This window comes from Eptesicus fuscus, chromosome 4 (assembly GCF_027574615.1).
Source record: "Eptesicus fuscus isolate TK198812 chromosome 4, DD_ASM_mEF_20220401, whole genome shotgun sequence".
NCBI classification, from domain to species: Eukaryota; Metazoa; Chordata; class Mammalia; order Chiroptera; family Vespertilionidae; genus Eptesicus; species Eptesicus fuscus.
In genome coordinates this window covers 9650675-9676234 of record NC_072476.1, presented here as the reverse complement: position 1 = coordinate 9676234, position 25560 = coordinate 9650675, and the positions used below count along the sequence as shown (strand labels likewise).

Here is a 25560-nt window from a genome sequence, read left to right as displayed (position 1 = left end):
CTTCCGCCAGTGGGCGTGTGGGGGCGGGGCTGCCGCGAGAGCCAATAAGCGCGAGGCGACCTGCCGCAGAGCTCGCTGGGAGCGCGAAGCGGCGTGCCTATTGGTGGGCTGAGGGCAGGGCGGCGTCCCGAGCCAATGTGAGCGGGAGGCGGGCCTAGTGTCGGCGCCTGCGGATCAGCAGGGCTGCGGGCGCCTGCGGGAGTCGGCGGGCGGCAGTCATGCTGCTCTTCTGCCCCGGCTGCGGGAATGGGCTCATCGTGGAGGAGGGACAGCGCTGCCACCGTTTCGCCTGCAACACCTGCCCCTACGTGCACAACATCACCCGCAAGGTGGGTCCCGGAGCCCGGCGGGGGCCCGCGCGTCTCCTGCAGGCCTCCCGTGGCGCTCCACGCCCACCGTCCCGAGTCCGCCTCCACCCGCCCGTTCTGTCAGCCGCTTCCCGTCGTCTCTACCTCGGAGTCCCCCTAGAATCCGGCCGTTGGCCCCTCCCCTGTGCCGTCACCCTAGGTTATCGCCGTTGCCTCCCCTCGGGCTCCGTGCTCACACAGCTGCCCCCTTCGCTGTGGTCACAACAGCGGCCCGGGCGGTCCCGTTAGCGCCTAAGTCAGAGGAGTCCGCCCTGTGTTCAGAACCCTCGGCAGTCAGTCCCCAGCGCAAGAGTGAAAGCGGACCCCGAACTCTCTCCCGAGCCTCGCTTCTCCGATTCCACGCACTGAGGTGCTGCTTGGCCCCAGCAACACCAGCCTCTTGGCGGGTCTCCCGTCACGGGGCACTATTGCCAGGGCCTCAATTCCAGTAGGTCTTCACATTTAGTATCTCTCCAGTCTGTTGACGGAGGGACGTCTGGGGAGAGAGACACTGCGGGCAGGTGTGGAGGTTTGGTTTGATGGCCCAGATCTGTACTGTTCACTGACTTGCAGAGTTGAAGACTTGCTGTTGTTTGTAGGTAACAAATCGGAAGTATCCAAAGCTGAAAGAAGTGGATGACGTGCTTGGTGGAGCAGCGGCCTGGGAGAACGTGGACTCCACTGCAGGTGAGAGGGAGACCTTGTGCATCACGGAGCTGTGGATAAGTCTGAGGCTGCTGACTGCTGCTCCATGTCAGAACCTGTGCCTGCTTGTGTGAGGTGGGCTTCTAAAAAGAGAAAGTGCATTTGATTTTTAATAACTTACTTGTTGCACAGGTAATATTGGCACAAGCCTCGGAGTCACACAGACCCGAGTTAGAGACGCAGGGTGACTTCTTACTACCAGCTGATATGCTGGATGCCCCCTTCACGCTCCTGCTTACTGTTTTTATGACTTTGGATCCCTTGACATCTCTGGGGCTAATTTAAACTCATAAATTGTAAGAGCACAAAGTGAATTATGCAGTGTTTGGCACATAACAGGCACTGAACATGTGGTAGCTTTGATAGCAACAATGACAGGAGTAATAAAAATCAGTCTATGGGGGAAAAAAATTCTCTTTTTGTTCTAATGCAGAGTTTTAAAAGTTAATACCAGAGAGCATTAAACTACGGTCTCAGCAAAATAAATGTTTACTCCAAGTATTGGTTTATTTCTGATAGAGGTGGATGTGACCAAAGAAGGACAGAGAGCCTTAGACACAGCCAGTATTGATAGGAGGAAGAGCTAAGCCATGATTAGTACTCTCTCTTTCCCCTATAGACGATCATCCAAATCTGCTACGTTAAAAATTTAGCAATGGTAGAATTTGTCATTAAAGAATGGATTATAGCCCTAGCTGGTTTGGCTCAGTGGATAGAGCGTTGGCCTTTGGACTGAAGGGTCCTGGGTTTGATTTTGGTCAAAGGCTCATGCCCAGGTTTCGGGCTCGATCCCCAGTAGGGGGTGTGCAGGAGTCAGCCAATCAATGATTCTCTCTCATCTTTGATGTTTTTATCTCTCCCTCTCCCTTCCTCTCTGAAATCAATCACAATATATATATATATATAAAGAATGAGTTATGTATCAAATGTTCAAAATGGTGGTTTGAGAGTGTTTGGAGGTATTTTCATCAAGAGCGGGGCTGGTTTCTCAAAGCGAGATCACTCTGAAGGTAAAGACGTGCCTTGACGCACTCTGAAAAGGTGTGGACTACGGTGAGCTCTCAGTAAGAACAGCTGAGATACTAACTGCCAAGATGGATCTCTAAATACAAGAGGAAGTGGATTGTCATCCATGGGGTCTCCTCTGGGAGGCTGAGAGGGCTTGTCTGTTGCCCAGGTGATGGAGATGCACTTCTGAGGAGGAATCTGCAGGCGTGGACCCTGTCATTCACACAACAGCCATAAGTCACCTTTTGTGTTACGTTTCCAACCAGCCTTCAGCCAGATTTGAGAGGAAAAGTGGGACCCAGGGAGGGGAGGAGGAGTGTTTTCAAACTCCTGGGTTCCCTCAGTGTGAGGGCATATTGGGAACGAGACGAGACCCCTGTTTGTACCTTATATCAGGGCACAGGGGACACCAGATAAGCGAGGAAGGTCTTTGCTGCCTTTCGCCTCACACCTACTTCTGGCAGGTGTGTTGGTCACAAACATTTTTTTAATGCGGGTCACTTGTTTATTTTTCCTGTTTCTAGAGCCATGTCCCAAATGTGAGCATCCTCGTGCCTATTTCATGCAGCTTCAGACCCGCTCTGCTGACGAGCCAATGACCACCTTCTACAAGTGCTGCAACGCGCAGTGCGGACACCGCTGGAGGGACTAGGCCAGGCCGGCCCAGCTGTGGTGTCTGTTTACCTTATTCCTCAGAGTGGATTCCCAGCTGGGAGCGAGCACTTGTGTCCTGCGGGCCTTTGCTGGTGTGGCGGAAATGGATAGCGCACCTGCCAATCAGTGGATGAACTCATTGATGTCCAGGGAGATTTTGTGTGTGGGGAAGATTATCCACAACTAATTATACTCTGTTTAAGGTCCTGTTCATTCATCTTTCACATTTATTGGGCAATTGACATTCTTTTACCATTAACCAACACTCTTAAATATTTATATGGTTTGCATAACTAATAAAGTAAAACTTACTAATTTAGTACATTAGTTCCTAAATATTTAACTGTTAAGTGCAAGCTTATTTAATCAAAATTTATTCTGAATATTTAATTAAAATGAAAAGTTTAATATTGCCTTCTCAGTGTTTTAAATGACTTAAGAAGTAGATGTCAAACCACAAATCATGATTCCAAAATTAACTACAGTACTTAGGACTAAACCGGTTACAGGCAGTGTGGTCTGTTGGTTTTAAGGCAGTAAATTCTAGCTTCAGCAAGGTGGAGGGAGACCCTGATAGACAGGCAAAAGGAAGCGCTCGTGATAAAGATACTAGCACAGGGATGGCTCCAGTGAGTATAAAAGTATGTCCTGTAATAGGTAAAATGGGGGGGGACCAAGCTGATTGAAATTTAAATATTAGTGCCCTGGCCAGGTAGCTCAGTTGGTTAGAGCATTGTCCTGATAAGCTAAGGTTGCAGGTTCGATCCCTAGTCAGGGCACATATAAGAATCAATCAGTGAATGCATAAGTAAGTGGAACAACAAATTGATGTCTCTCTAAAAATCAATAAATACAAATAAAGTAAGAAATGTAAATATTAGAAAGAAATGTGATTATGTCCCTGATAATTTGTAATGTATTTCCTGGGCTTGAGCCTGTGATTCCATCTCTCCGTGGGTCCTGGTGTTTCAGACTCCAGAGAGCTGCAACTCTGAGGTACCCAGGCCTTGCCCAAGAAGTTTTGATGCACAGAACACAGCACACACATGCACACACATGTGCGCACACAGGCACTCTCACAGATAAACGTAGGCATGTACACACACTGAAATGTGACTTATTTGGTACGGAAAGGAACACACAGCCAGTAAGTATGTGAAAAGATGCTTATCTTCACCAACAACCAAGTGCAGAAAAACAACATTAAATACCGTTGCCTATCAGATTGTCAAAGATAAAAAGCACTGATATGTATATGCTGTCGGTGAGGGTCACAGGCATTCTCACACTTCTGGTGGGAATAGAAGTTGGTACATTTTTGGAGGGCCACTTGGCAGTATCTGGATTTTTTTCTTTTAATGGTGAGGTTTATTTTTTATTTTTATTATTTTTTAAAAATTGATTTTAGAGAGGGATAAAGGGAGATGAGAGAGATAGAGAAAAACATTGATGTGAGAGAGCTACATCAATGGGTTGCCTCTGTATGCATCCTGACTCGGGGATTGAACCCTCATCCTGGATATGTGCCCTGATTGGGAATCGAACCCACGACCTCCTGGTGTATGGGACGATGCTCCAACCGAGTCACCGGCCAGAGTGGTAGCTGTAGATTTTTTAAAATGCTGAACCTTAGACCCACAATTCCACCATAGCCATTTTTTGTACAGAAGTACTCATTCTGGTGATTAAAGATCCATGCCCAGAATTGTTCACTACCTTCATTTAAAATAGCATCTATGCACTTGAAACTAATAGAATGTTATACGTAAATTATATCTCAATGAAAATTCAAATAGCTTATATAGGCAACAATCCAACAGCCATTGGCGGGATTATGAAACCATAGCATGTACTACCATTAAAGGCACAAGGTATGTTTTTGTGCTGACCTGGAAAGTGTTGAAAATAGCCAGAGGAACAAGGAGGCTGCGAGGCTCAGAGCACAGTATGAGTCCATTAAGGATGTGCACCTGAGCCCCAGCTGGTTTGGCTCAGTGGATAGAGCATCAGCCTGTGGACTGAAGGGTCCCAGGTTTGATTCTGCCTAGGTTGTGGGCTCAATCCCCAGTAGGGGGCGTGCAGGAGCAGCTAATCAATGATTCTCATCATTGATGTTTCTCTTCCTCTCTGAAGTCAATAAAAAAATATTTTTAAAAAATGTGCATCCGAGCTTAGCAATGTCTGGCGGGACTGTGCCTGCCTTCTCACAAGGGCTACCTCTGGGGTGAGATAAAAGGCCTGTGTTATTTCCTTCTGTGTTGTTTCCTTTCACGGACACTGCCTTTTTCATGTTCCCGCCCGCTCCATCCCCATGGCTCCCAGATTGCCTTGCTGGAGAGCAGTCTGCACCTCTGGTCCCAGAAAAGCCTGGAAGGGGACCAGCCGCTGCCCTGTGCCTGGCCACGGTCCTCGCCTCCTGGGACCGATGTAATGCACCCAGTGGTGTCCCTTGGTTCGACACAACAGACCCTCATCCACCAATCAGTGGACCAGGCGCCAAAGACCCCGGGGCAACCTTCAGGACCGCAGGGAATCAAAGTGGTCCCACCTCATGATTCCTGGGCTTGTGACTAGTGGTGACAGTCACCCCCCAACCCCCTTCCCAGGGCAGCTGCTTCACTGCGCTCGTGGTTTAGGTGTGGGCGGCCTGTGTCAGCCCGCCGCGCGGGGCTACGTCACGGTGCACTTATCTCCTGGATCAGGCCGAGGGGCTTTGCCGCCGGCACAGGGACTGTCCTGGCCATGGGACCCAGCAGATGCGTCTGGGAAGGTGAGTGTGTAACGGGAACTTCCCACCCACTCATGTCAGCCTGAACCTCAGACACAGGGAGGGCCGGCAGCCGCCTTCCCTGGGCAGGAACCTGGAAGTGGGGTGCCGGGGAGCACCACCCTAGTCCTGCCTCCTCCGGTGTCCTTGGCTCAGGCACCTCCGGGGACAGCAGAGGGGCACTGCTGACCACGGCTGGCAGCCTGTCACGCCCAGGCCTGTGGGTTGTGGGGGCCGCTGGGCACTGCGTTTGTCAGGCATTTTCTCTGTGGAAGAGGCTCTGCTCCCTCCGTGGCTGAGCCGACCTTTGGGGGCACGAGTGGGTGCGAATGGGCGTTCCAGAGGCTGGTCCCAGCGGTGCCCAGATCCTCCTGCCTTTGGGGCTTTAGGGCAAAGAGGAGCGGGAAGTCTGGGGATAATAGCCCCCCTTAGAGCTGAGGGAGGGGGCGCGGTGGGGGTGGGGTTCCGGAGGGTTTGTTCAGCCAAGCAGAGGAAGGGAGCGAGGTTCTTGATCTAGAATGTCCCGAGCACCCTTCCCAGGAGCCCACAGCATTCGCACTAACTAGAAGCAGGGCAGCTTCTGCAGGGGGTTTCGGGGTGCGTTTCTTGAACATTTAGGGTGGGTGCAGGGGGCACAACATAAATCAGACAGGTTCTCACCTGATGTGGGGGTGCTGCAAAGGGGCAGCGAGGGCCGCTGGGGAAGGTCCCGGCAGGAGAGGGGAGTTATGTCTCCCCGTTTAACCTCCAAGCCCCCCAAAGAGAACTGTGTCAACAGCCTTATTCTAGCCCTGACCCATGGCTGCCACCTGCTTTCTGCTCCTGTTGTCTGCTGGGGAGACGGACTGGGGTGCTCAGGGAGGGCTTCCTGAAGGAAGAGGCCTGTGATGGGGAAGGAGGCCAGGCAGGGGGTCCGTGTGAGAAGGCCCGCAGGGAGCCAGGGTTGGAGAGCAGACCAGCAGGGACCACGTGAGCTCCCGAGGCTCCCCTCTGCCCCTCTGACTCCATCCTCAGCCTCTCTCCCCCCTCCCCCCGCCCCCCCGCTGCCCTGAGTCCCGCCCTCTGTGCACCCTTATCCACCCGAGGCCCGGTGGGTCCAGCCCTTACCTCTCCCATAGCTCCTGCCCGGCGTGTCCATGTTTCCCGGACATGCGCCCTGATGGAGCGCCCCTCCCACTCGCTGTTCTCAGGAAGGATGTGGTCGGTGGTCCTGGCGGCCACCCTCCCCTTCCTCCAGTCTTCGTGCGCACTCTGGACTCACCCAGCGGCCTTGACCTCTCCTGCGCCCTGCCCTTCCCACCCACTGAGCACCCACAGGAAGCACAGCGTCCTGGGCAGCTTCTGCCCAGCAGCATCCGGGGTCCCATTGGTGCCATGGGGGCCATTAGCCCAGTTGGGGCCTGGGGGGCCCACATGTGCTTGTGTGACCCAAAGGGGGAGTTGGGATTGACTCCCATTTCTGGCGCCATTTCCTAGCACAGTCCCCACGTCCCCCAGGCTCCAGCAGTTTTGGGGGGGGGCCTGTGGCCTGAATTTATTCCTCCTCCCAAGCAGGAAGGGCAGAGAGAAGACAGAGGACAAGTGCCCGTTTAATTAGCAGCTTCCACCTCACCCCGCTCTGTCTGCCAGGGAGAGTAACGGGGATATCGCTCCCTCTCCATGAAAACTATAAAACAGACTCGGTGTTAAAGGGGCAGTAAGTGGGCGCAGTGACTGGTGTGAAGCCGACTCGGAGGGGGTGCGGTAAGCCACCAAGGATCCCAGGGTTCCCGCCAGCCCCCAGCCTGCCTGCTTTGGCTGGGCCAGGGAGGTGAGGGACTGAGTGGTCGGGAGACCTGACCCTGGTCCTGTGGTGTCCGTGGGTGCTGAGGCAGGGATCCAGCTGCAAGCCAGCCCATGACTTTGGGATGGGCCAGGAAACCATGGCAGGCGAGCTGACCTTGACCCCGAGGCCATGGAGGAGATGGGGATCTATGGGGAGGGGTTCCCCATGACTAGAGGTCTTAGGGAGCATCTCTGTCCAAGGGAACTTCTCCTGCTGCTCTACAGCCATCCCTGAGATGTGATTGGGCCTCGCGCTGTCATCGCAATGCCTCCTACAGGACCAGGCAGGAAGCAGGCGGGGTTTCTGCACCACCTGGCCCCGTGTCTGTTGTCAAGGGTGGGGGTGGCCCTGCCTCAATAATGTCCCGCCTCTCGCTTGAGGAGCCCTGAAGAGAGAGACCAGTGGTACCCTGTGAGCTCACAGGCTTGTATGGGAGCCAAGAATGGAGGTGCCAGGTGCCAAGGATTGGGCAGGTGCCTGGTTTCTCTGGGCCTCAGTTTCCTCATCTGTGGGAGGGTGGTGGCTGCGCTCTACCCAGCTCTCTAGGTATAGACAGAGGTGTTCTCTGCCAAGGAAAAGCAAGGATAGCCCCCCCAGGATGATCCCACTCAACCCTCCACTGCTCCCCAGGGTGAGTCCTGGCCCCCAGGCCTGCTGAGCTTGGAGCCACTGTACTCCATGCTCTTGAGCCACTGGCTCCTGGGTTAGCCTGAGCCGGGCCGACCTGGTCTGCACAGATGCACGTGTCCCTCCACCCTGGGGCCTGGGGCCTGGGGCCTGGGGCCTGCTGGGCCCGAGCTCCCCGGGGCCTGGTGCTCACTCGGATCCCGTCTTCACACGCCCCGAGAGTGCGTTGTGGTCAGGCGGCTCCACCTGTAACTGAGCAGGAGCGGGCAGACCTGCAGACGATCGCTGTGGCTAGGGGTGCCGGTGGCGCTTCATTCTAGGGAAGGGTGAGATCTTCCTGATCTGAGCAGGGTCTGGTCTGTGGGCACAGAGATAGTCTGCGGGGACACGGTTGGGGTCGGAGGGGTGTCTGCTTCCTGGGGCGTGTGTGCTGAGGTCGGCGTGTGTCTGCAGCGTTTCGGCCTCCTTATCGCCCATCAGGCTTGCATAACCAGGCGGACGCTGCTTCCTGCCTAGGGGCTATCAGTGCGCCATCTGGAGCTGCAAACGGGGTGATAGGGTACCAGCGGCTTCCCTGCACAGCACCCAGGGACTGCCTCACGCCCAGGCCCGAGTCTCCACTAACCTCTGCTCTCCCAGGGGCCCGGGGGCTTGGGCTAGCACCTCTGAGTGGGGTGTGACACAGAGTTTAGGAAGTGCCCGCTGTTGCATGGACACCTCACGGCCATCCTCCGCCCTCCTGCAGCAGAGCGCTGGGACAGGCCTTAATTGAAGGGGACGCAGGGAGAGAGGCTATGGCAGAAGTTGGCCGTGTGACCCTTGGCAAGGCACTTCCCCGCCTTGGGAGTCAGCTCCCTGCCTCACAAGTCTCGTGGGAATTCCAGTGGGTAATGCATGTTACACAGACCGCCAGGCATGGCCCCACAGAGCTCAGGATGGGACCTGGGCCAGGGCCAGGGACTGGGCTGGCAGAGGACAGTGGTCCCAGAGAGGAGCCTTCCAGGCTGCGTGTGAGGGTCCCCTCTTGTCTGCTGCAGCCTCGAGTCCTTGTCAGGTCGACTGACCCTCTGAGCCTGGTGGCGTGTCGGTGCAGCTCGGACAGGGGTGCCCAATCGTGTTCACAGGACAGGTGAGTGTGAGGGGGCGACCCATTCAGAGCACTGTGGGGAGCGCTCCTCACAGGGAGGGACTCACGGGCGGCATCCCTTGCAGGCTGGACCTTGGAGAGTGAAGCCCTGGCGCGAGGGATGGGCACCTGGCTCCTGGTCTGCAGCTGGGTCGGCTTGGGAGTCTTGGTGCCCGGAGAAGGAGGCGGTGAGGGCACTAGTGAGGTGTGGGGGGAGGCTGCGGGGCAGGCTGCCTGTCCCACTCCTCGGGGAGGGTGTGGCCGAACTGTGCTAGGACCTGCCCTCCAGGGACCAGCCTGGACTCTAGTCCCACCCACGTGCCGTGGGCCAGAGCATGGCCATCCAGACCTCCCAGCCCTGCCCCGATGAATTCTCCTGCTATCCTTCTTTGGGGACCCCCCTGTTAGGGGGTCAGTTTCTGGAGCCTCCCCTCCCCCCGCTCCCTGCCCGTAGCAGCCTCTGTGGACTCCCAGCGGTCGCTGCTCCCAGGGCTGGGCCCCAGAACTGTCACCTGCCTCACCAACAACATCCTCAGGATTGACTGCCACTGGCCGGCCCCAGAGCTGGGCCCGGGCCCCAGCCCCTGGCTCCTCTTCACCAGGTGAGGGTGCGGGCCAGGCCCGCCTGGGCAGAGGGCAGGGGTAAGGGCAGGGCCGCCATGACCGCAGCAGGGGCCGGGCCGGCGCTCATGCACACCCTTTCTAGCAACCACGCGCCGGGCAGCAGGCACAGGTGTGTCTTCCGGGGCAGCGCGTGCACCGTGGTCCTGCCGCCCGAGGAGGTCATCGCGCCGTCCGACAACTTCACCGTCACTCTGCACCGGCACCTCTCTGGGAAGGAGCAGGTCAGCCTGGTGGACCCCCAGTACCTGCCCCGGAGACATGGTGAGGCCTGGGGTGGGCACCTTGGCCGCCGCGGCCGGAAACACATCCAGGCTGCCCAGCTGTTGGGGGCAGGGCCCTGCAGTGGGGAGTCCCGTGCCTCCTGAGTGCCCTTGGGCCCTGCCAGAGATGGCCCCCCCCCCCCCCCCCCCGCCCCGCCGCCCGGGCTGGGAGAGGCTGGGCCCGGGAGGGGAGGGGTTCCAAAGGACGATGAAGACGCAGAGCTTCGAGATGGGCCTGGGCTGCAGCTCGAAATGCACGTCCGTCACAGAGGAAGGAGCCCATGACACAGCTCCTGAGGGACAGGGAAGCCGGCCGCGAGAGTCGCCTTGTCTGGCTGAGGGGCTGGAGGAGCCATTGCTGTGCTGTCTCACCTGGGGCTTCCCTGGAGCAGCCTCCCATGAGGCCCCTGGTCTGCGAGGGCCTTAAACACGCCCAGGAGCCCATCGGACCCCAGCCCTGCTCAGCCTCAGGAGCCCGTCAGACCCTCATGCAGGCTGCAGGAGCCCCTCAGACCCCAGCCCTGGGCAGGCTGCAGGAGCCCCTCAGACCCCAGCCCTGGGCAGGCTGCAGGAGCCCCTCAGACCCCCAGTGCAGGCTGCAGGAGCCCCTCAGACCCCCAGTGCAGGCTGCAGGAGCCCCTCAGACCCCAGCCCTGGGCAGGCTGCAGGGGCCCGTCAGACCCCAGTCCTGGGCAGGCTGCAGGAGCCCCTCAGACCCCAGTCCTGGGCAGGCTGCAGGGGCCCGTCAGACCCCAGTCCTGGGCAGGCTGCAGGGGCCCGTCAGACCCCAGCCCTGGACAGGAGCCAGTCAGACCCCAGCCCTGGACAGGCTGCAGGGGCCCGTCAGACCCCAGTCCTCGGCAGGCTGGCTGACACACTCACGTGGCCTCATCCTGTTCTAGTGAAGCTGGACCCTCCCTCCGACCTGCAGAGCAATGTCAGCTCTGACTCTTGTGTCCTGACCTGGGGCGTCAGCCCTGCCTTGGAGCCGCTGGCCTCGCTGCTCAGCTATGAGCTGGCCTTCAAGAGGCAGGAGGAGGCCTGGGAGGTAACGCTCGGGCTGGCCAGCTGGGGGCCTCGGTCTCTCCTCATTCCACACAGGGAGAGGCTGATGAGAAGGGAGGTGACCAGAGCCAAGAGAACGTGTGTGCAAGCATGCACGTGTTTGTATGTCTGTGTACGAGTGTGCCTGTGTATGCCTGAACATGATATATGTGAGTGCTCACAGGGCATGCCTATGTGTATGCATGTAGCGAGGGTGGTGAGCGTGTTTGTGTGTGCGCATGTGCGAGCCAGCACACAGGTAGGGGAGTGTAGGCGTGTGCCTGTGGTGTGTGCGTGCGTACATGTGTGAGTGTGCCGTGTGTACATGAGTGTGGTGAGTGTGCCTCAGTGTGCGTGTGTGCGTCCTCAAGGGCTGGCGTGCCCAGTCTCACCCTCAGCAACTGCTCATTGTCCTCAACCTCCTAGCGGGCCCAGCACAAGGGTCACATTGTTGGGGTGACCGGGCTCACCCTGGAGGCTGTTGAATTGGACCCTGGTTCCACCTATGAGGCCAGGCTGCGTGTCCAGATGGCCGCCCTGGAGGACGCCATGGCGGAGGAGGAGCGCTACGAGGGCCACTGGAGCGAATGGAGCCAGCCCGTGAGCTTCCTGTCTCCCCAGAGACAAGGTGGGTGCTCGCGGCTGCCGCCCTTCGGGAGTCCGCTTGGGCCTCCCCTCCCCCCTTTTCCCCTGGGACCGTCCCTGAGGCAGTCACAGCCCTGAGGTCTGAGGTGTGCAGGGAGGAAGCAAACACAGCCGAGCTAGGGTGTCCCAGGAACCTGGAGTCCTGGGCCCAGGGCTGTGTGCACAGGGTGCTGGGCGGCTCCCTGACCCGATGGCCCTGCAGAAGGGAAGGTGAGGCCAGGGTGCACGAGTCACCAAGACGCTTGAGCAGGCATCGCGCAGACCTCCAGGCCATTGCAGCTTCCCACGCAGGCCCGGGGCACTCGTGGGGGGCGGGGCGGGGGGAGAGAGCGTCTTTGCCACGTGGGTTTGGAGGAACATCCTGGTGCGGAGGCTGCTCACAGCTCTGGGCCCTTCCTGCTCTCAGGCCCCCTGGTCTCACCTCTGAGGCAGCCCGACAGCACCTGGGTCGCCATGTCCATCTTTCTCCTGCTGACCAGCCTGACCTACCTCCTGTTCAAGCTGTCACCCAGGTCGGTACCCAAGGGCTGTGCATGTGGATGTGTGTGCGTGTCAATGCGTGTGGTAGGTGGGGTGCGGAGGGCAAACCAGCGATGCTCCCCAGGGCTCCTCCCTTTCCCACCGTCAGGTCCTGGATGGGGCGGGGCGTGTCCAAGTTGCCAGGGTTGAAGTGTGTGTGTGTGTGTGTGTGTGTGTGGGTGTGTGTGTCGCGGGGGGGCGGTGTGACCCTGAAGAGCTGAGGAGGGACCCAAAGTCACCGGGTCCAAGTCGCTGAGGCCCTGTCTCCAGCCCCTGGAGGTGCTGGGCGGTGTGCTCCTTGCTAACACAGCCTGTGAACACACAGCGTCGGGCACCTGGTGTGCACAGGACCCTGTTCTCAGCCTGGTGGCCTCAGAGAACAGACGGAGACGGGCCATCACACCTGTCAGGGCATTAGAGGGCACGGGCCTCCTCAAGGACGGGGTGCACAGGAGACTGGCCAGGTGTGGCTGTGTAGAGAGAGGATGCGGACCGAGAGAGCAATGGGGTGGGTGAGTGGTGAGGAAGAGGGGTGCTGGGGGCAATGGGCGGGGCCGAGAGGTAGAGGAGGGTGCTGGGCTTGTCCTTGGAGCCAAGAGCCGGGGAAAGAGGTAAAGATAGAGCCAAGTGGAGGGAATTGCCAGGGTCGTAGGAAGGGGAACCGAGGGGACACCTGGGCAGAGGTGAGCTGTGACTCCTGGCGCCACCCCTGAGCTGGGGAATAGAGGCTCCGGGTCCCAGGGGAGGCAGGTAAAGGTGATCTGGACCTTTTGGGTTGGAACTCTGTGCTGCATCCTTGCAGGAGGGCCAGTCGGCCCAGACTGGGCAGATCTGGGCGTGTGGGGAGGGAAGGGGTCGCCACCTGCCTGCTCAGGGCAGCTGGGGTTCCTGGAGGTGCTGGCTCCCTCTGAGTCACAGCTGGTTGCCCCCAGCCCCAAACTCACCATCAAACGCACTCTGCAAAGGACACATGAGTTGGTATACATCAGTGCCACGGCGAGGGGGCACAGGGCCGGGGGTTGGGTCTCCCCGAGAGCAGGCTCGGACGTGGTGGAGGAGGGCGTGTGGCAGCTGCTCGCAGGGGGCAGCGCTGGCCGCCTGTGGTGGGAAGAGCTGAGCTCCCTGCAGGGGCCCCGCTCCCCGGGGCTGGGCAGGCCCCTGACCGTGCCCTCCCGGCTCAGGGTGAAGAGAACCCTCCGCCAGAACGTGCCGTCCCCAGGGCCCTTCTTCCAGCCGCTCTACAGCGTGCACCGCGGGAACTTCCAGGTGCGTGGCCGCAGGGCGGGGCGGGCGGGGGCTGCCCAGAGGCCTGGCTGGCTCAGGATGTGGGCTCTGGGTGAGGGTTGGGGGGAGCATGGGGACCTTTCTCAGTGCTTTGAGCTTTTTGGGTATATAGAGTGGGTTTAAATTCATACACAGTGTCTCCAATGGGCAACCGCCCCCCCCCAAAAAAAAAACAAAAAAAAAAAAACAAAAGGAACTGTATTTTCTATTGCTGTTTCTTTTTGTTCTCATGTCTAATTCCACTGTTAATGGAAAAAATGTGAACTTTCTTATGACATTATCTGCCCTCTGCTCGCAGCGGCCCCTGGAGGTGAATCCCGGGCTGTCTGCTCCTGCCGTCTCGTCCTTTCTTCACCTCCTGGTGTCTGTGCTGGCGGCCGTGGGGAGGGTCTCCAGTGTGTGAGCTGTCCTTGGGGCCCTCGCTGGCCCGGGGGCCACTGCTCTGGTGGCCATAGTGGGGTGACTGGCCCTTCCTGGCCGCCCTGGTAGCTCACTGGCACCTGGGCCAGAGTGGACCCTCACTGTCCCCCTTTGTGGAGCCCTGGGGGGTCCCGCAGGGCAATGACAAGCTGGGAACAGACCTGTCCCCTCCCTGCTGCCTGGAGCTCCTGCTCCCCGGGCATAGGCGGGACGGGTCGGGGAGGAGGCGCTCCCACCCGCTCAGGCCCCTCACTTTGGGCGAAGGACCGGAGGCAGTGCTTCCTGGGTCCTCAGACTGCCCTTCCCAGAGCCCCCTCCCGTCACAAGTTGTCCAAAAGTATCATTTGAAGCTTAAAGCAGAGCCCTTTGTCCTTGGTGGAGTCCACCTCTTTCCCCGGGGCAGTGGACCGGACAAGGTCCCCTAGGCAGCTGGGGACAAAGGCTGAGTGAGACGAAGACTTTTTTTTTTTTTTAAAGCCCTAGATTAGTTTCACTTAAACATTTCTTTTCTTTCTTTTTTTTTTTTTAAATATTTTTTATTGATTTTTTACAGAGAGGAAGAGAGAGGGACAGAGAGTTAGAAACATTGATCAGCTGCCTCTTGCACACCCCATACTGGGGATGTGCCCGCAACCAAGGTACATGCCCTTGACCAGAATCGAACCCGGGACCCTTGAGTCGGCAGGCCGACGCTCTATCCACTGAGCCAAACCGGTTTCGGCGTGAGACGAAGACTTTGATTGCCCCTGGGCTGCAGGCACCCAGCCCCTTCTCGGTAGAACCATGACACCTGCCTGGGGACAGAGCCCTCAGGGCGGTCTGCAGCCACGGGGAGCCCAGCAGTGCAGGGACAGAGCCCTCGGGGCGGTCTGCAGCCATGGGGAGCCCGGCAGTGCAGGGACGGAGCCCTCGGGGTGGTCTGCAGCCATGGGGAGCCCGGCAGTGCAGGGACGGAGCCCTCGGGGCGGTCTGCAGCCTGGGGAGCCCGGCAGTGCAGTGACGGAGCCCTCGGGGCGGTCTGCAGCCATGGGGAGCCCGGCAGTGCAGTGACAGAGCCCTCGGGGCGGTCTGCAGCCACGGGGAGCCCGGCAGTGCAGTCACAGAGCCCTCGGGGCGGTCTGCAGCCACGGGGAGCCCGGCAGTGCAGGGACAGAGCCCTCGGGGCGGTCTGCAGCCACGGGGAGCCCGGCAGTGCAGTGACGGAGGATGTGGTGTGTGTGGTGCATCTGCTGGAGGCTCCTGGTCCCACCAGGGAGCAGCTTCCTTTTGGAGGTGGGGGTGGAGGGAAGGGCTGCCTCCTGTGGCCCCAGGAAGGGGTGCAGGTCTGCCTGCCTCAACCCAAAGGCTCCAGTCCCGACAGCATCTCCAGTGTTGGTGCGTGTGTGAGGGCGGGAGTGGGGGTCGGGGAGCTCTAGTTGCTGAAAGTGCCAGGAGCAGGCAGAGGTTGGCTCGGTTCTCCCTCGGCCCCGTTTCAGGCTGCTGTGAGCCCCAGGCCCTGTGCTGGGGGAGGGGAGGGGCCTGAAGGAACTTGGGGTCCCATGCTGAGGCTGGGCTGGCACGTGGGGGGAAGACGGGACGTTGGGGCACAGGTGCTGCTTGGCCTCTGGGTGTGGGTGTCGGGAGAGCTTCCTGGAGGAGGAGGGGAGGCTGCTCCCAGGTGAGTCCGTGGCCCTGCCTGAGCCCCCTGCTCTGTTCCAGACCTGGACAGGGACCCACAGAGCCGGCACGCAGCCGAGCCAGGGCGGTGTCGGTGCCGCCCAAGGAGCCTCGGAGTCCGGCGCCCGGGAGGCCATTGCGTTGCTTATCTATGAGCCGGCGCATCCCTGGCCATCCATGGGCCTGGAGGAGGAGGGCCCTGGCACTGCGCTCCCGGCCGATGTGTTGCCTGCAGCCCTGGAGTGTGGAGAGCGGCTGCCTGCCTACCTGCCGCAGGAGGAGTGGGTGCCCGCGAGCCCCGCCAGGCTGGCGCCCCCCCAGTCAGAGGGCAGCAGCAGCAGCGACTACTGTGCCCTGGGCTGCTACGGGGGGTGCCACCCCCCACCTTTCCCAGGAAACTTGCCGAGTTCTGGGCCCATCTGTGCCTCGGCCTGTGGACTTTCCTGCGACCAGCAGAGCCTGGCTGCCAGGCAAGGAGGCAGCTCTGTGGGAGCGGGTCTCGGTCAGGGGCCAGACCTTGGGGAACAGGCCGCGTGCGGACCCCAGGGCGTGTCCATCTCCCATCCTTGGCAGACAGTGGGCGCCGTCCTGAAAGGCCCCGAGCCCGACTCGGCCAGCTGCATCGTGTCCACTTTGGGGAAAATGGACTGAAGTTTCTGGAGCGGACCTTGGCTGGCACTGGACCGCCTGCAGAGGGGCCAGGCACCCTGTCTGGATGGAGGCAGGAGGCCCCTCCTCCCTCCTCGCAACTTAGCACCTGGGGGGCGGGGGCTCTGCACCCCCTCCCGTCCTCCCTCTGCTTTCTGGCTCCATCCCAGGCTCCTCTGAGAAGAGGGCTGTTCTGCCCTGGCCCCTTAAAGGGCCAGCCTGGGCCCAGGGGACACAGGGGAGATGCTGTGACCAGCCGGAGCGTCCTCTTTCTGTGCCTTCCGGAGGCCTCTCTCCTACTGGGGTTAAAGGGCGTGTAGTAGCTGTCACAACTGCTGCTGGGGGTGGGGGTGGCCCAGAGAGGGGCAGGGTGGGGGGCTGGCCACTCCTGGGCTTTCTGGGCTCTTGGAATAGCATCAGCTCCAGCTGAGGCCAACCCTGCCCTCCGGTCCTCATCGGTCACGGCCCGGAGGCTGAGAGCTGTGGCCAGCATCGGCTGGAAGTGAGCACCCAGCAGTGGCCTGGCCTGTGCAGGACCCCCTGTGGAGAGAGGGGGACGGAGCAGAGGGCGCCTGCATCAGCCTCCTGGGAGTGACGTGACAGAGGGCCACACACTAGGTGGCTGAGAGAACAGAGATGTGTCTCCAGGGGTCGCAGGGCCAGGAGGACACAGGGAAGGTCTCTCTCCAGCCACGGGCAGTGTCTCGGCGGGGGCCGGGGCTCCCATCCCCACAGGGGTTTTCCTGTGGGTGTGTGTCTGTCCTGATTCCCCTTTTTATAGCAGCACAGTCACTGTGGGTTAGGGCTGACCCAAATGACTGCATCTTGACTTGGTCATCTAAAAACACCCTATTTCGGTGGTGAAGGCCTGGGGTGGGGGGTGGGGTCAATAGGGGAAAAAGTGTACATATATAACACTTTCAACAATAACGAATTATTTAAAAAAATAAAAAGACCCTATTTCGCCCTAGCCAGTTTGGCTCAGTGGATAGAGCGTCGGCCTGCAGACTGAAAGGTCCCGGGTTCGATTCCAGTCAAGGGCATGCACCTCAGTTGCAGGCTGCTCCCCGGCTGGGCCCTGGTCTGGGCACGCGCAGGAGGCAACCAATCGATGTGCTTCTCTCACATCGATATTTCTCTCTGTCTTTCTCTCTCTCTTCCACTCTCTCCAAAAATCAATGGGAAAATATCCTCGGGTGAGGATTAAAATAAATAAATAAAAAGACCCTATTTCCATGTAAGGCCACGTGCCCAGGAACTGGGGATCAGGACCCCAACATACGAATTTTGGGGGAACACAGTTCAATCCGTAGCAGTGCCCTGCCTCTGCCAGCGACCTCCACGCCTGGCCCCGGCACTGCAGTCCCTCCCAGGGCAGCCTTGTCCCTTCCTGGGGCCTCAGGAGGAAGACCCTGTCCCCGTGGCTGCTGGGCCTGGGCTGGGCTGGGCCCGTCTGCCGGGTGAGGGCTGGGACGAGGCTGTTCCAATTGGATAGAGGTGCTGACGGTTTAGAAGCAGGATAAAACGGAGGCCTGTCTCTCTCTGGTGCTGAGCGTCTCCCCAGCGCCCCCTGTGGCCTGGGCAGCAATGAAGACTTCTGCCCAGGCCCCCCAAGGGAAAAGGCCCCTCTGTGTGCCTGTGGAGCCCCCAGGTTTTGTGGGGGAGCCTCAGCCCAGCCGGGTCCTGGCCAGCAGGGACAGAACAGGACCCCACATGCATCTTTAGTGTCCAGTGAGTGGGAGGGGTGTGGATGGAAGTGAGACGCAGGCATCCTCAGCTCTAACCAAGTCCAAACATACGATCATGAATCCACTTCCTGGAGCCGACCCCTGGGGGGCCCAGGCTGGTGCGCGTATAACAGCATCGGCGCGGCGCGTGCAGCTGCACGTGGGGCCTGGGCCACCCGCGTGGTTGGACTGGGGACCCCCCCCCCCCCAACAGCGGGACCCTTTCCTGTGTGGCCAGGGGCGGTGCTCACGGGTTCACACACTTGCTCTAGGTAGCCCCTGGAGACCTGACTCTGGGCTGGAACTTGGGTGAGGCCCCTGGGAGGCTGGATGCGGGGTCGTCGTTGAGTCACGCCTGCCCCGTCAGTAAGTACCTGGGACTCACCAGACTTCATAGCGTTGCTGTGAGCTCACCTGAGCAAGAGGCCAGCACACCGTGGTGCTCAGAAAACACGCACCCGCTCCCCGAGGTGAGACCCTCGGAGCCACGCGGGACATCGAGACCGGGGCACAGCAGAGCCAAGTTCAAAAGACCCTGCAGGCCCTGACGTGGCTACCAGTGGGCCCATCTGGTCAGAGTGCTGCAGGGAGCATTCCTGTACACGTTCCTGTGTGAATACCTGTTTTCAATTCTTTGTGTATCTTCCTCGGAGTGGAATTGCCGGGACATAGAGTACTTCTTTGTTTAGCTTTTTGAGGAACTGCCGAACTGTTGGCCACAGTGGCTGCCACGTTCTCCGTTTGCGTCATTTCCCCACACCCTCGCCAACTCCTGCGAGGGCCGTGTTTTTGGTCGTAGCCATCCTAATGGCTGGGAACCTCATTGTGGTTTGGATTGCATTTCCCTGATGGCGAGTGATGTTGAGCATCTTTTCATGTGCTGTTTGTGTATTTTCTTTGAAGAAAAGTCTATTCGAGTCCTTTGCCCATTTAAAAATATTGGATGGCCCAGCAGGTGTGGCTCAGTGGTTGAATGTTGACCTATGAACCAGGAGGTCAGGGTTCAATTCCCGGTCAGGGCCCATGCCTGGGTTGTGGGCTCAGTCCCTAGTGTGGGACGTGCAGGAAGCAGCCAACCAATGATTTTCTCTCATCATTGATGTTTCTGTCTCTCTCTCTCTAACCCTTCCTCTCTGAAATCAGTAAAAATATATTAAAAAAAAATAGAAAATTGGGTTGTTTTTCCTTTTTTGTGTTTGGTTGTAAGAGTTCTCTTCTTTTTTTGTTTTGTTAATCCTCACCCAAGGATATTTTTTTCCATTGATTTTTAGAGAGAGTGAAGGGGAGGGAGGGGGGGAGAGAGAGACACATCGATTGGTTGCCTCCCACCCAGTCCCTGACTGGGGAGGGAGTGAGTCTGCAACCCAGGTACATGCCCTTAACTGGGAATTGAACGCATGACCCTTCAGTGCTTGGCCGACGTGCTAACCACTGAACAACACAGGCCAGGGCCCCAAAGCCCCACCTTCCAACCCCATCACATTGGGCAGTAGGATTCATGAGCCCCAGTGAGGCCCAGCGCTGAGGTCCCCGCAGACCTCAGCAGACTGTCTGTGGATTCCAAGGCAGCCACCCTGAGGCCCGGCTGTGGAGGACGTGGGGGTATCAGGGCCTCTGTGCTCACGGCGGCGGCGGCCGGTGAGGTTGTCCCGCTGCGTCCCATCCAGCCCGTGGACAGGCAGCACCGGAGTGGCCGGCGGCGCTACTGTTTTGCCACCACCGGACGTTGCCAGCGCAGGGCTTTATGGAGTACGGAGGACAGAGAAGCAGGGCGTGCAGGGGCGGGGGACCGCCTGGCACAGCCGTGCGAGATGAAACACTAGCTGTTTGCAGCCCGGGCTCACATCTAGAAGCAGTTTCTCTTCCTTAGACCAAATTGCTGGCCAGGTCCCAAGGTCTCACAGGCCTATAGGCCTTCCCTATGTCCCCACAGGGTGAGGGGGGAGTTGGAGCATGAGAAGGGGCCCATGTTCCCATTTACCTACCATACAGACCCCCATGTTGTCCTCACCATGCCTCTCATGTGGCCACCCTGTGACCTTCAAGTACCCCTCACAAGTCCCCATGTAAATTTTATGTACCCCCATGTAGCCTAACATATATATATATATATATATACATATATATATATGCCATATGGGGACCACATGGAAGTGCATGTGGGAGATTTGCAGGTAGCCTAGCATAGACTTTTTTTTAAAAAATATATTTTATTGATTTTTTACAGAGAGGAAGGGAGAGGGATGGAGAGATAGAAACATCGATGAGAGAGAAACGTCGACCAGCTGCCTCCTGCACACCCCCCACTGGGGATGTGCCCACAACCAATGTACACGCCCTTGACCAGAATCGAACCTGGGACCCTTCAGTCCTCAGACCGACGCTCTATCCACTGAGCCAAACCGTTTCGGCGCATAGACTTTTTATGTATTTATCTATCAATCATCTATCTATCAATTATCTATCTATCTATCTATCTATCTATCATCTATTTGCTCTTAGAGAGAAGAAGGGAGGGAGAGAGAGAGAAACATTGATGTGAGAGAGAACATCAGATTGTTGCCTCCCAAATTTGCCCTGACCTGGGATCAAACCTGCAACTTTTTTGGTGTATCGGATGATGCTCCAGCTAACTGAGCCACCCGGCCAGGGCTAACCTCTGTTTAGAATTCTTAACTTAGCTTAGACTAACCTGTAAACCCACGTAGGGCACCCTAATTGTTGTAAGGTGCGCTAGCCGCATCCTGGGACTTGCTGATTTAACAGAAGCGTTGAGACTCAGTTAGTTAAACTTTCCCACATGCCTTTGCCATCCCTGACATTGACGATTGCCAGACACGTCTTCTCAGGGACTCCCTGGGGATGCTTGCAGAACTCGGGGCTAACCTGGCTCAGACCCCCAGGGCGGCTGCCGCAGCCCGGAGGACCCTCTGCCGACCGCCTCATGAACTGCCCTCGTTACGCCCTCAGTAAACACTAACATCCCGCCCGGGGCAGGGGTTTCCCGCCGTTTCTGAGCAGGTGACGTATGTGCAGGCATGTTTGCTAACTGTGCAGGTGCAGGAGTGTCCCCACCTCTCCCTGCGATGAGGAAGCTCACCTTGAGGGTTAGGCATGACTTTCCTGCATGAGGATGATCTGACCCTTTGTCCGGGACACACTGCTTCAGGAGTGACCCCCGTGTGTTCTTGTGAGCTGCCGAGCAATAAAGCTCCTTTTCCTAAAATCATCTTGGAGTTGTCTTTTGGATGTAACTACTGACTCATTAGACCTGGTTCAGTCCCGTGACACCTTCATGACCCCTAAGTACCCCATGGGCCCCCAACTTGTTCTACACATGCTTTTCATGTGGCCCCCCTGTGTTCCTCAAGTCCCCCTCACAGGGTCCCCAGAACGTGACATGAATATACACCCGAACAGTTTAGAAGGAGCTAAAAAATAGTAGTATTTAATGGTCCAGTTTGCATAAGATCTGCTTAAATTATTACCCCAGAGAGGGGAGCAGGCAGGGAGGGTGAGAAGCACCCCTTGATCCTTTGCTCAGAGTGCCCACACTGCACCCCACACTGCACCCCACACTGCACCCCACATTGTACCCACACTGCACCCCACACTGCACCCCACACTGCCCCCCCATTGCACTCACATGGCACCTACACTAACCCCACACTGCACCCCACACTGCACCCCACACTGCACCCACACTGCACCCCACACTGCATCCACACTGCACCCCCACTGCACCCCACACTGCACCCCACACTGCCCCCCCATTGCACTCACATGGCACCTACACTAACCCCACACTGCACCCCACACTGCAGCCCCACACTGCACTCACACTGCACCCCACACTGCACTCACATGGCACCTCCAATGCACCCCACTGCACCCCCACTGCACCCCACACTGCACCCCACACTGCACCCACACTGTATCCCACACTGCACCCACACTGCACCCCACACTGCACTGGTTGTGGAAAGATCAGCACGATGAAGACACATGGGACAGCCACAAATAAGACTGCGTTAGTCAGGGTGGTGCCCTGGAACAAACCAGCCCGTGTGTCTTCGGCTGTTAGACGGCAGGTGGCTCTTGGCCCCCGACAGGCCGCAGGCGGCACCAGTATTAGCTGGTGACGATGTCTTGCGCAGGGGCTCATGACTACGCCGAGGCCACGGCATCCTCCCGGGGTCCTCTGACGGGAGCATTGGTATTGCCATTTTTTGGAGGTTAGCATTTCCAACAGGTGTTTTAATTTGCAATTCCCTAGGGATATATGATGTGGAGCTCATTTTTGGATGCTTTTTTACTGTCTCAATACCTTCTTTGACAAGGTGTTTCTTCAGATCTTCACCCATTTTAATGGGGTTGTTTGTTTAGAGTTCATTATCAGATACGTGTTTTGCAAAGATGGCTAGTCTTTTGGTTCTCTGGACAAGGTCTTTCCCAGATTAGCAGCTTTTAATTTTATAAAGTCCACATTATTATTATTATTTTTTCTTTTATGACTAGGCTTATGGTGTTGTGTGCTAAAACATATCACCAAAGCCAAGGTCACGTAGATCTTCTTGTCGGTTTGCTTCTTGATAGTTTTGCATTTTAAATTTGTCTACGGACAATGTTGTGTGCATTTTGGTGTAAGTTGTAAAGTTTGTGTTAACATTCATTTTATTCCATTTGGTTTCCAAAATGTTTCTTAACTTATGTTGGAGAAGTCATGGGATATTTGGCTTCATTTCCGTTTACATTTCCAAAGTTAATGGGTTCCGCAGGACTGCCCAGGAGCCTGGCCTTCACGGAACTGGGTGTGAGCTAGGAGTGTTTTGCATTGCTCTGCCGCCACTGGCCAGCAGGGGGCGCCAGAGCCCACCTTTCTGACCTGGGGGCGCTAGTGCATTCTGCCCATGGACTTGGGCTTCTGCAAGCTGAGGCAAGTGGGGCTCCTCAGGCTGTTAGGGGGAGCTGTGACTGTCCTCAGGGCTGGCTGGGGAGCGCCAGTGAGGGAGGAAAAGGTGAGGAGAAGCTTCCTGTGCAGGAGGAATGCTGAGGGGGCGAAGGCGTGTCTGTCGTCCGGTGACTCAGCAGAGGAAGTGCTTGCTGTGGAAAACGGTGGTGTTTTAGGTAGTTTTTTGTGTGGTGTAAGGCAGCGTCCAGCCGGCCAGTGTTCCAGCGCCATTTCTGGGCGTTCATTTCTGGGCTCTCCACTCTGCTCCGTTGATCATGCGTCTGTTTTATGCCAACGCCACACTGTTTTGGTGGCTCTAGCTTTGTGATACAGTTTGGCGTTAGGGAGTGTGATGCCTCCAGCCATTTTCTCTCTCAAGATTGCTTCATGTTAGGATGGTTCTATTTCTGTGAAAATGAGGCAGTAAGAAGCTAGGGACATTCCTTGACTAGTCGAAGAAGGGAAAACGGAGACGAAATAATTAAACAAGGCCAAACAATTGGAGCAATTTACAGCCAACTAATGAGTCACAAGGCTTTATCTTCCCTAACCAAGGACACTTAGGAGCAGATGGTGTACACACTCCAGACTGTCCGGGAGCAGTCCGGCCTCGGTCCTGGTCCCTTTTCAGTGATCTTCTTTGAAAACAAAACTAACGAGAAGATAACCTCTGACCCTGCTGTACTCGCACTTTGATGAATCAGCATATTGAAGGATACACCTGGGAAGCTGATGAATATTAAACGGAGACCCTCCCCTGAGGCCTCCCCTAGGATTCCCACTGGCCAAAGAAAGAGAAAAAGCCTCTAGACGAAGGACTCACGTGCACTCTCGCTGGAGCACACCCATGCCTGTATCTCTGCCCTCTTTTTCCTAAACTCTAGGGGTCCCCACGAGACTTGCAACCAGGGGAGCAGCGGGCAGTGCAGCTCACCCGGTGCTTACCCCCTGAACCTGTCTCCAAGGCCCCTTTTCTCTCTCTCTCTCCTGTGGCTTTTTGTATCTCCACCCCCTCCTCAGTTTCACTGTCCCCAGCTTTCATAGACACACTCTCAAAATCACCCGGACTCGTGCTGTGAAATCTGCCCTGCACAAAGTCCAGAACCCACACGCTACGGGCCCGGACCCCACCCAGTAACAAAAATGCCGTTGGAAATTTGGTTGGGATTGCACTGAATCTGTGGATGACTTTGGGTAGAATGGACATTTAAAAACTATGAATTCTTCCAATGCATGAGCCCTGGGTATCTTTCCATTTATTCATGCCTTCTTCTCTTCTTCCATTGCTTTCATCAATGTCTTATAGTTTTCAGTGTACAGGTCTTTCACCCCCTTGCTTAAATTTATTCCCAAGTATTTTGTTCTTTTCGATACCATTGTAAACATGATTGTTTCCTTAATTTCTCTTTCTGATGGATCACGATTAGTGTGTAGAAAGGCAACTGATTGTTGCATGTTGATTTTGTGTGTGTTCTCTGCTTTCCTGGCATGATATTGACATGGCTGTTTCAAAAAGTAATTTACTTCCCAGTAACTTCAAATGTTGCAACAGCAGTACAGATGCTCTCTCCACTCAGGAAGGGAGAAGGAGAGAGAGAGAAACATCAATGAGAGAGAATCTTTGATCAGCTGCCTCCTGCACACCCCACACTGGGGATCGAGCCCACAACCTGGGCATGTGCCCTGACTGGGAATTGAACCGAACCGTGACCTCCTGGTTCATAGGTCGATGCTCAGCCTCTGAGCCACGCTGGCCGGGCACGTAGCTATTGTTTCTTTGCCACACCTGCCACGTCACACAGTTCTCCAGCGTTTTATCCTGAACAGGCGTGCGGGCCTGCGGCGTTACCACATTACCCCGCTGAGGACATCACTGTGGTTCCACATTATAACCCACTCAGAGTCCTCCTTCCCTTCACCACCTGCCCCAACAGTGTGGAGACGCCCCTTTCCATTGTGACCCCGTTTTACCTTCCTGAGACTTTCCCTCATTTTCATATACTTGATGGATTTAAAGCACACAGATGGCTCCTGTGGCACAGGGCGGCCTTTTCTGCGGGCTTCTTTCACGTAGGATGCTTTCAATGTCCATCCATGTCCTAGCATGTATCAGTACTTCACTTTTTTCATTGTGATTAAATATATTTCAACACATTTACCATGTGAAGTACACAGTTCTGTGGAATTAACTGTATTTACATTGTTATACAAATATCATCAACACCATACACCTGCAGAACTTCTTTTGTTTTTCTTTGAAACTCCGCATCCATTAAACACTAACTCCCCCCCCCCCCCCCCCTCCCCCGCCTCGGCAACCGCACTCTCCTTTCTGTCTCTGGATTTGATCTCTCTAGATACCTCAGATAAGTGGAATCTGCCTTTCTGTGATTGACTTATTCGCCTTACCACAGTGACTTCGTGGTCCATCCAGGTTGTAGCAGGTGTCAGAATTGCCCCAGTTTTAAGGCGGATAATATTCCATTGTGTATAAAACACATTTTGCTTATTCACCCATCAGTGGACACTGGGGTTGTTTGGATATCTATACTTATAATAGGGTAATATGCAAATTGGTTGGAACGCCATCACATAACAACTGATCAGCAGGAGGGCGGGGCAGCGAGCTACGTGTGGTGGCGGAGAGCTGTGAGCGGCCGTGGGCAGGCCGGCCAGCTGAGGCAAGCAGCAGTGAGCTACTCACGCATGGATTCGTGTGCAGG

General features: G+C 56.9%; 2 protein-coding genes across 2 annotated transcripts; both read left to right on the top strand.

Annotated features, from left to right (window-relative positions):
• The first annotated feature begins 141 nt into the window (after window positions 1-141).
• On the top strand, window positions 142-4816 carry POLR3K (RNA polymerase III subunit K). Its single transcript, XM_008157683.3, has 3 exons — window positions 142-329; window positions 947-1034; window positions 2585-4816. The coding sequence occupies exons 1-3, from the start codon at window positions 219-221 to the stop codon at window positions 2710-2712; spliced, it is 327 nt and encodes a 108-aa protein (XP_008155905.1). The 5' UTR covers window positions 142-218; the 3' UTR covers window positions 2713-4816.
• A 4364-nt stretch (window positions 4817-9180) lies between these two features.
• On the top strand, window positions 9181-16103 carry LOC103300821 (interleukin-9 receptor). Its single transcript, XM_028134164.2, is given in 9 exon segments — window positions 9181-9247; window positions 9514-9661; window positions 9766-9944; window positions 10846-10991; window positions 11414-11615; window positions 12039-12144; window positions 13333-13417; window positions 15554-16057; window positions 16059-16103. Coding segments are annotated over 9 exon segments (1482 nt in total).
• Window positions 16104-25560: the final 9457 nt, after the last annotated feature.

What these genes read in the sequence shown, in the direction of transcription:
- POLR3K (XM_008157683.3), top strand. Translation starts at nt 219, where the DNA reads ATGCTGCTCTTCTGCCCCGGCTGCGGGAATGGGCTCATCGTGGAGGAG. An exon ending in TGCACAACATCACCCGCAAG is followed by an intron (nt 330 to 946) that starts GTGGGTCCCGGA and finishes TGTTGTTTGTAG; the next exon opens with GTAACAAATCGGAAGTATCC. An exon ending in GAACGTGGACTCCACTGCAG is followed by an intron (nt 1,035 to 2,584) that starts GTGAGAGGGAGA and finishes TCCTGTTTCTAG; the next exon opens with AGCCATGTCCCAAATGTGAG.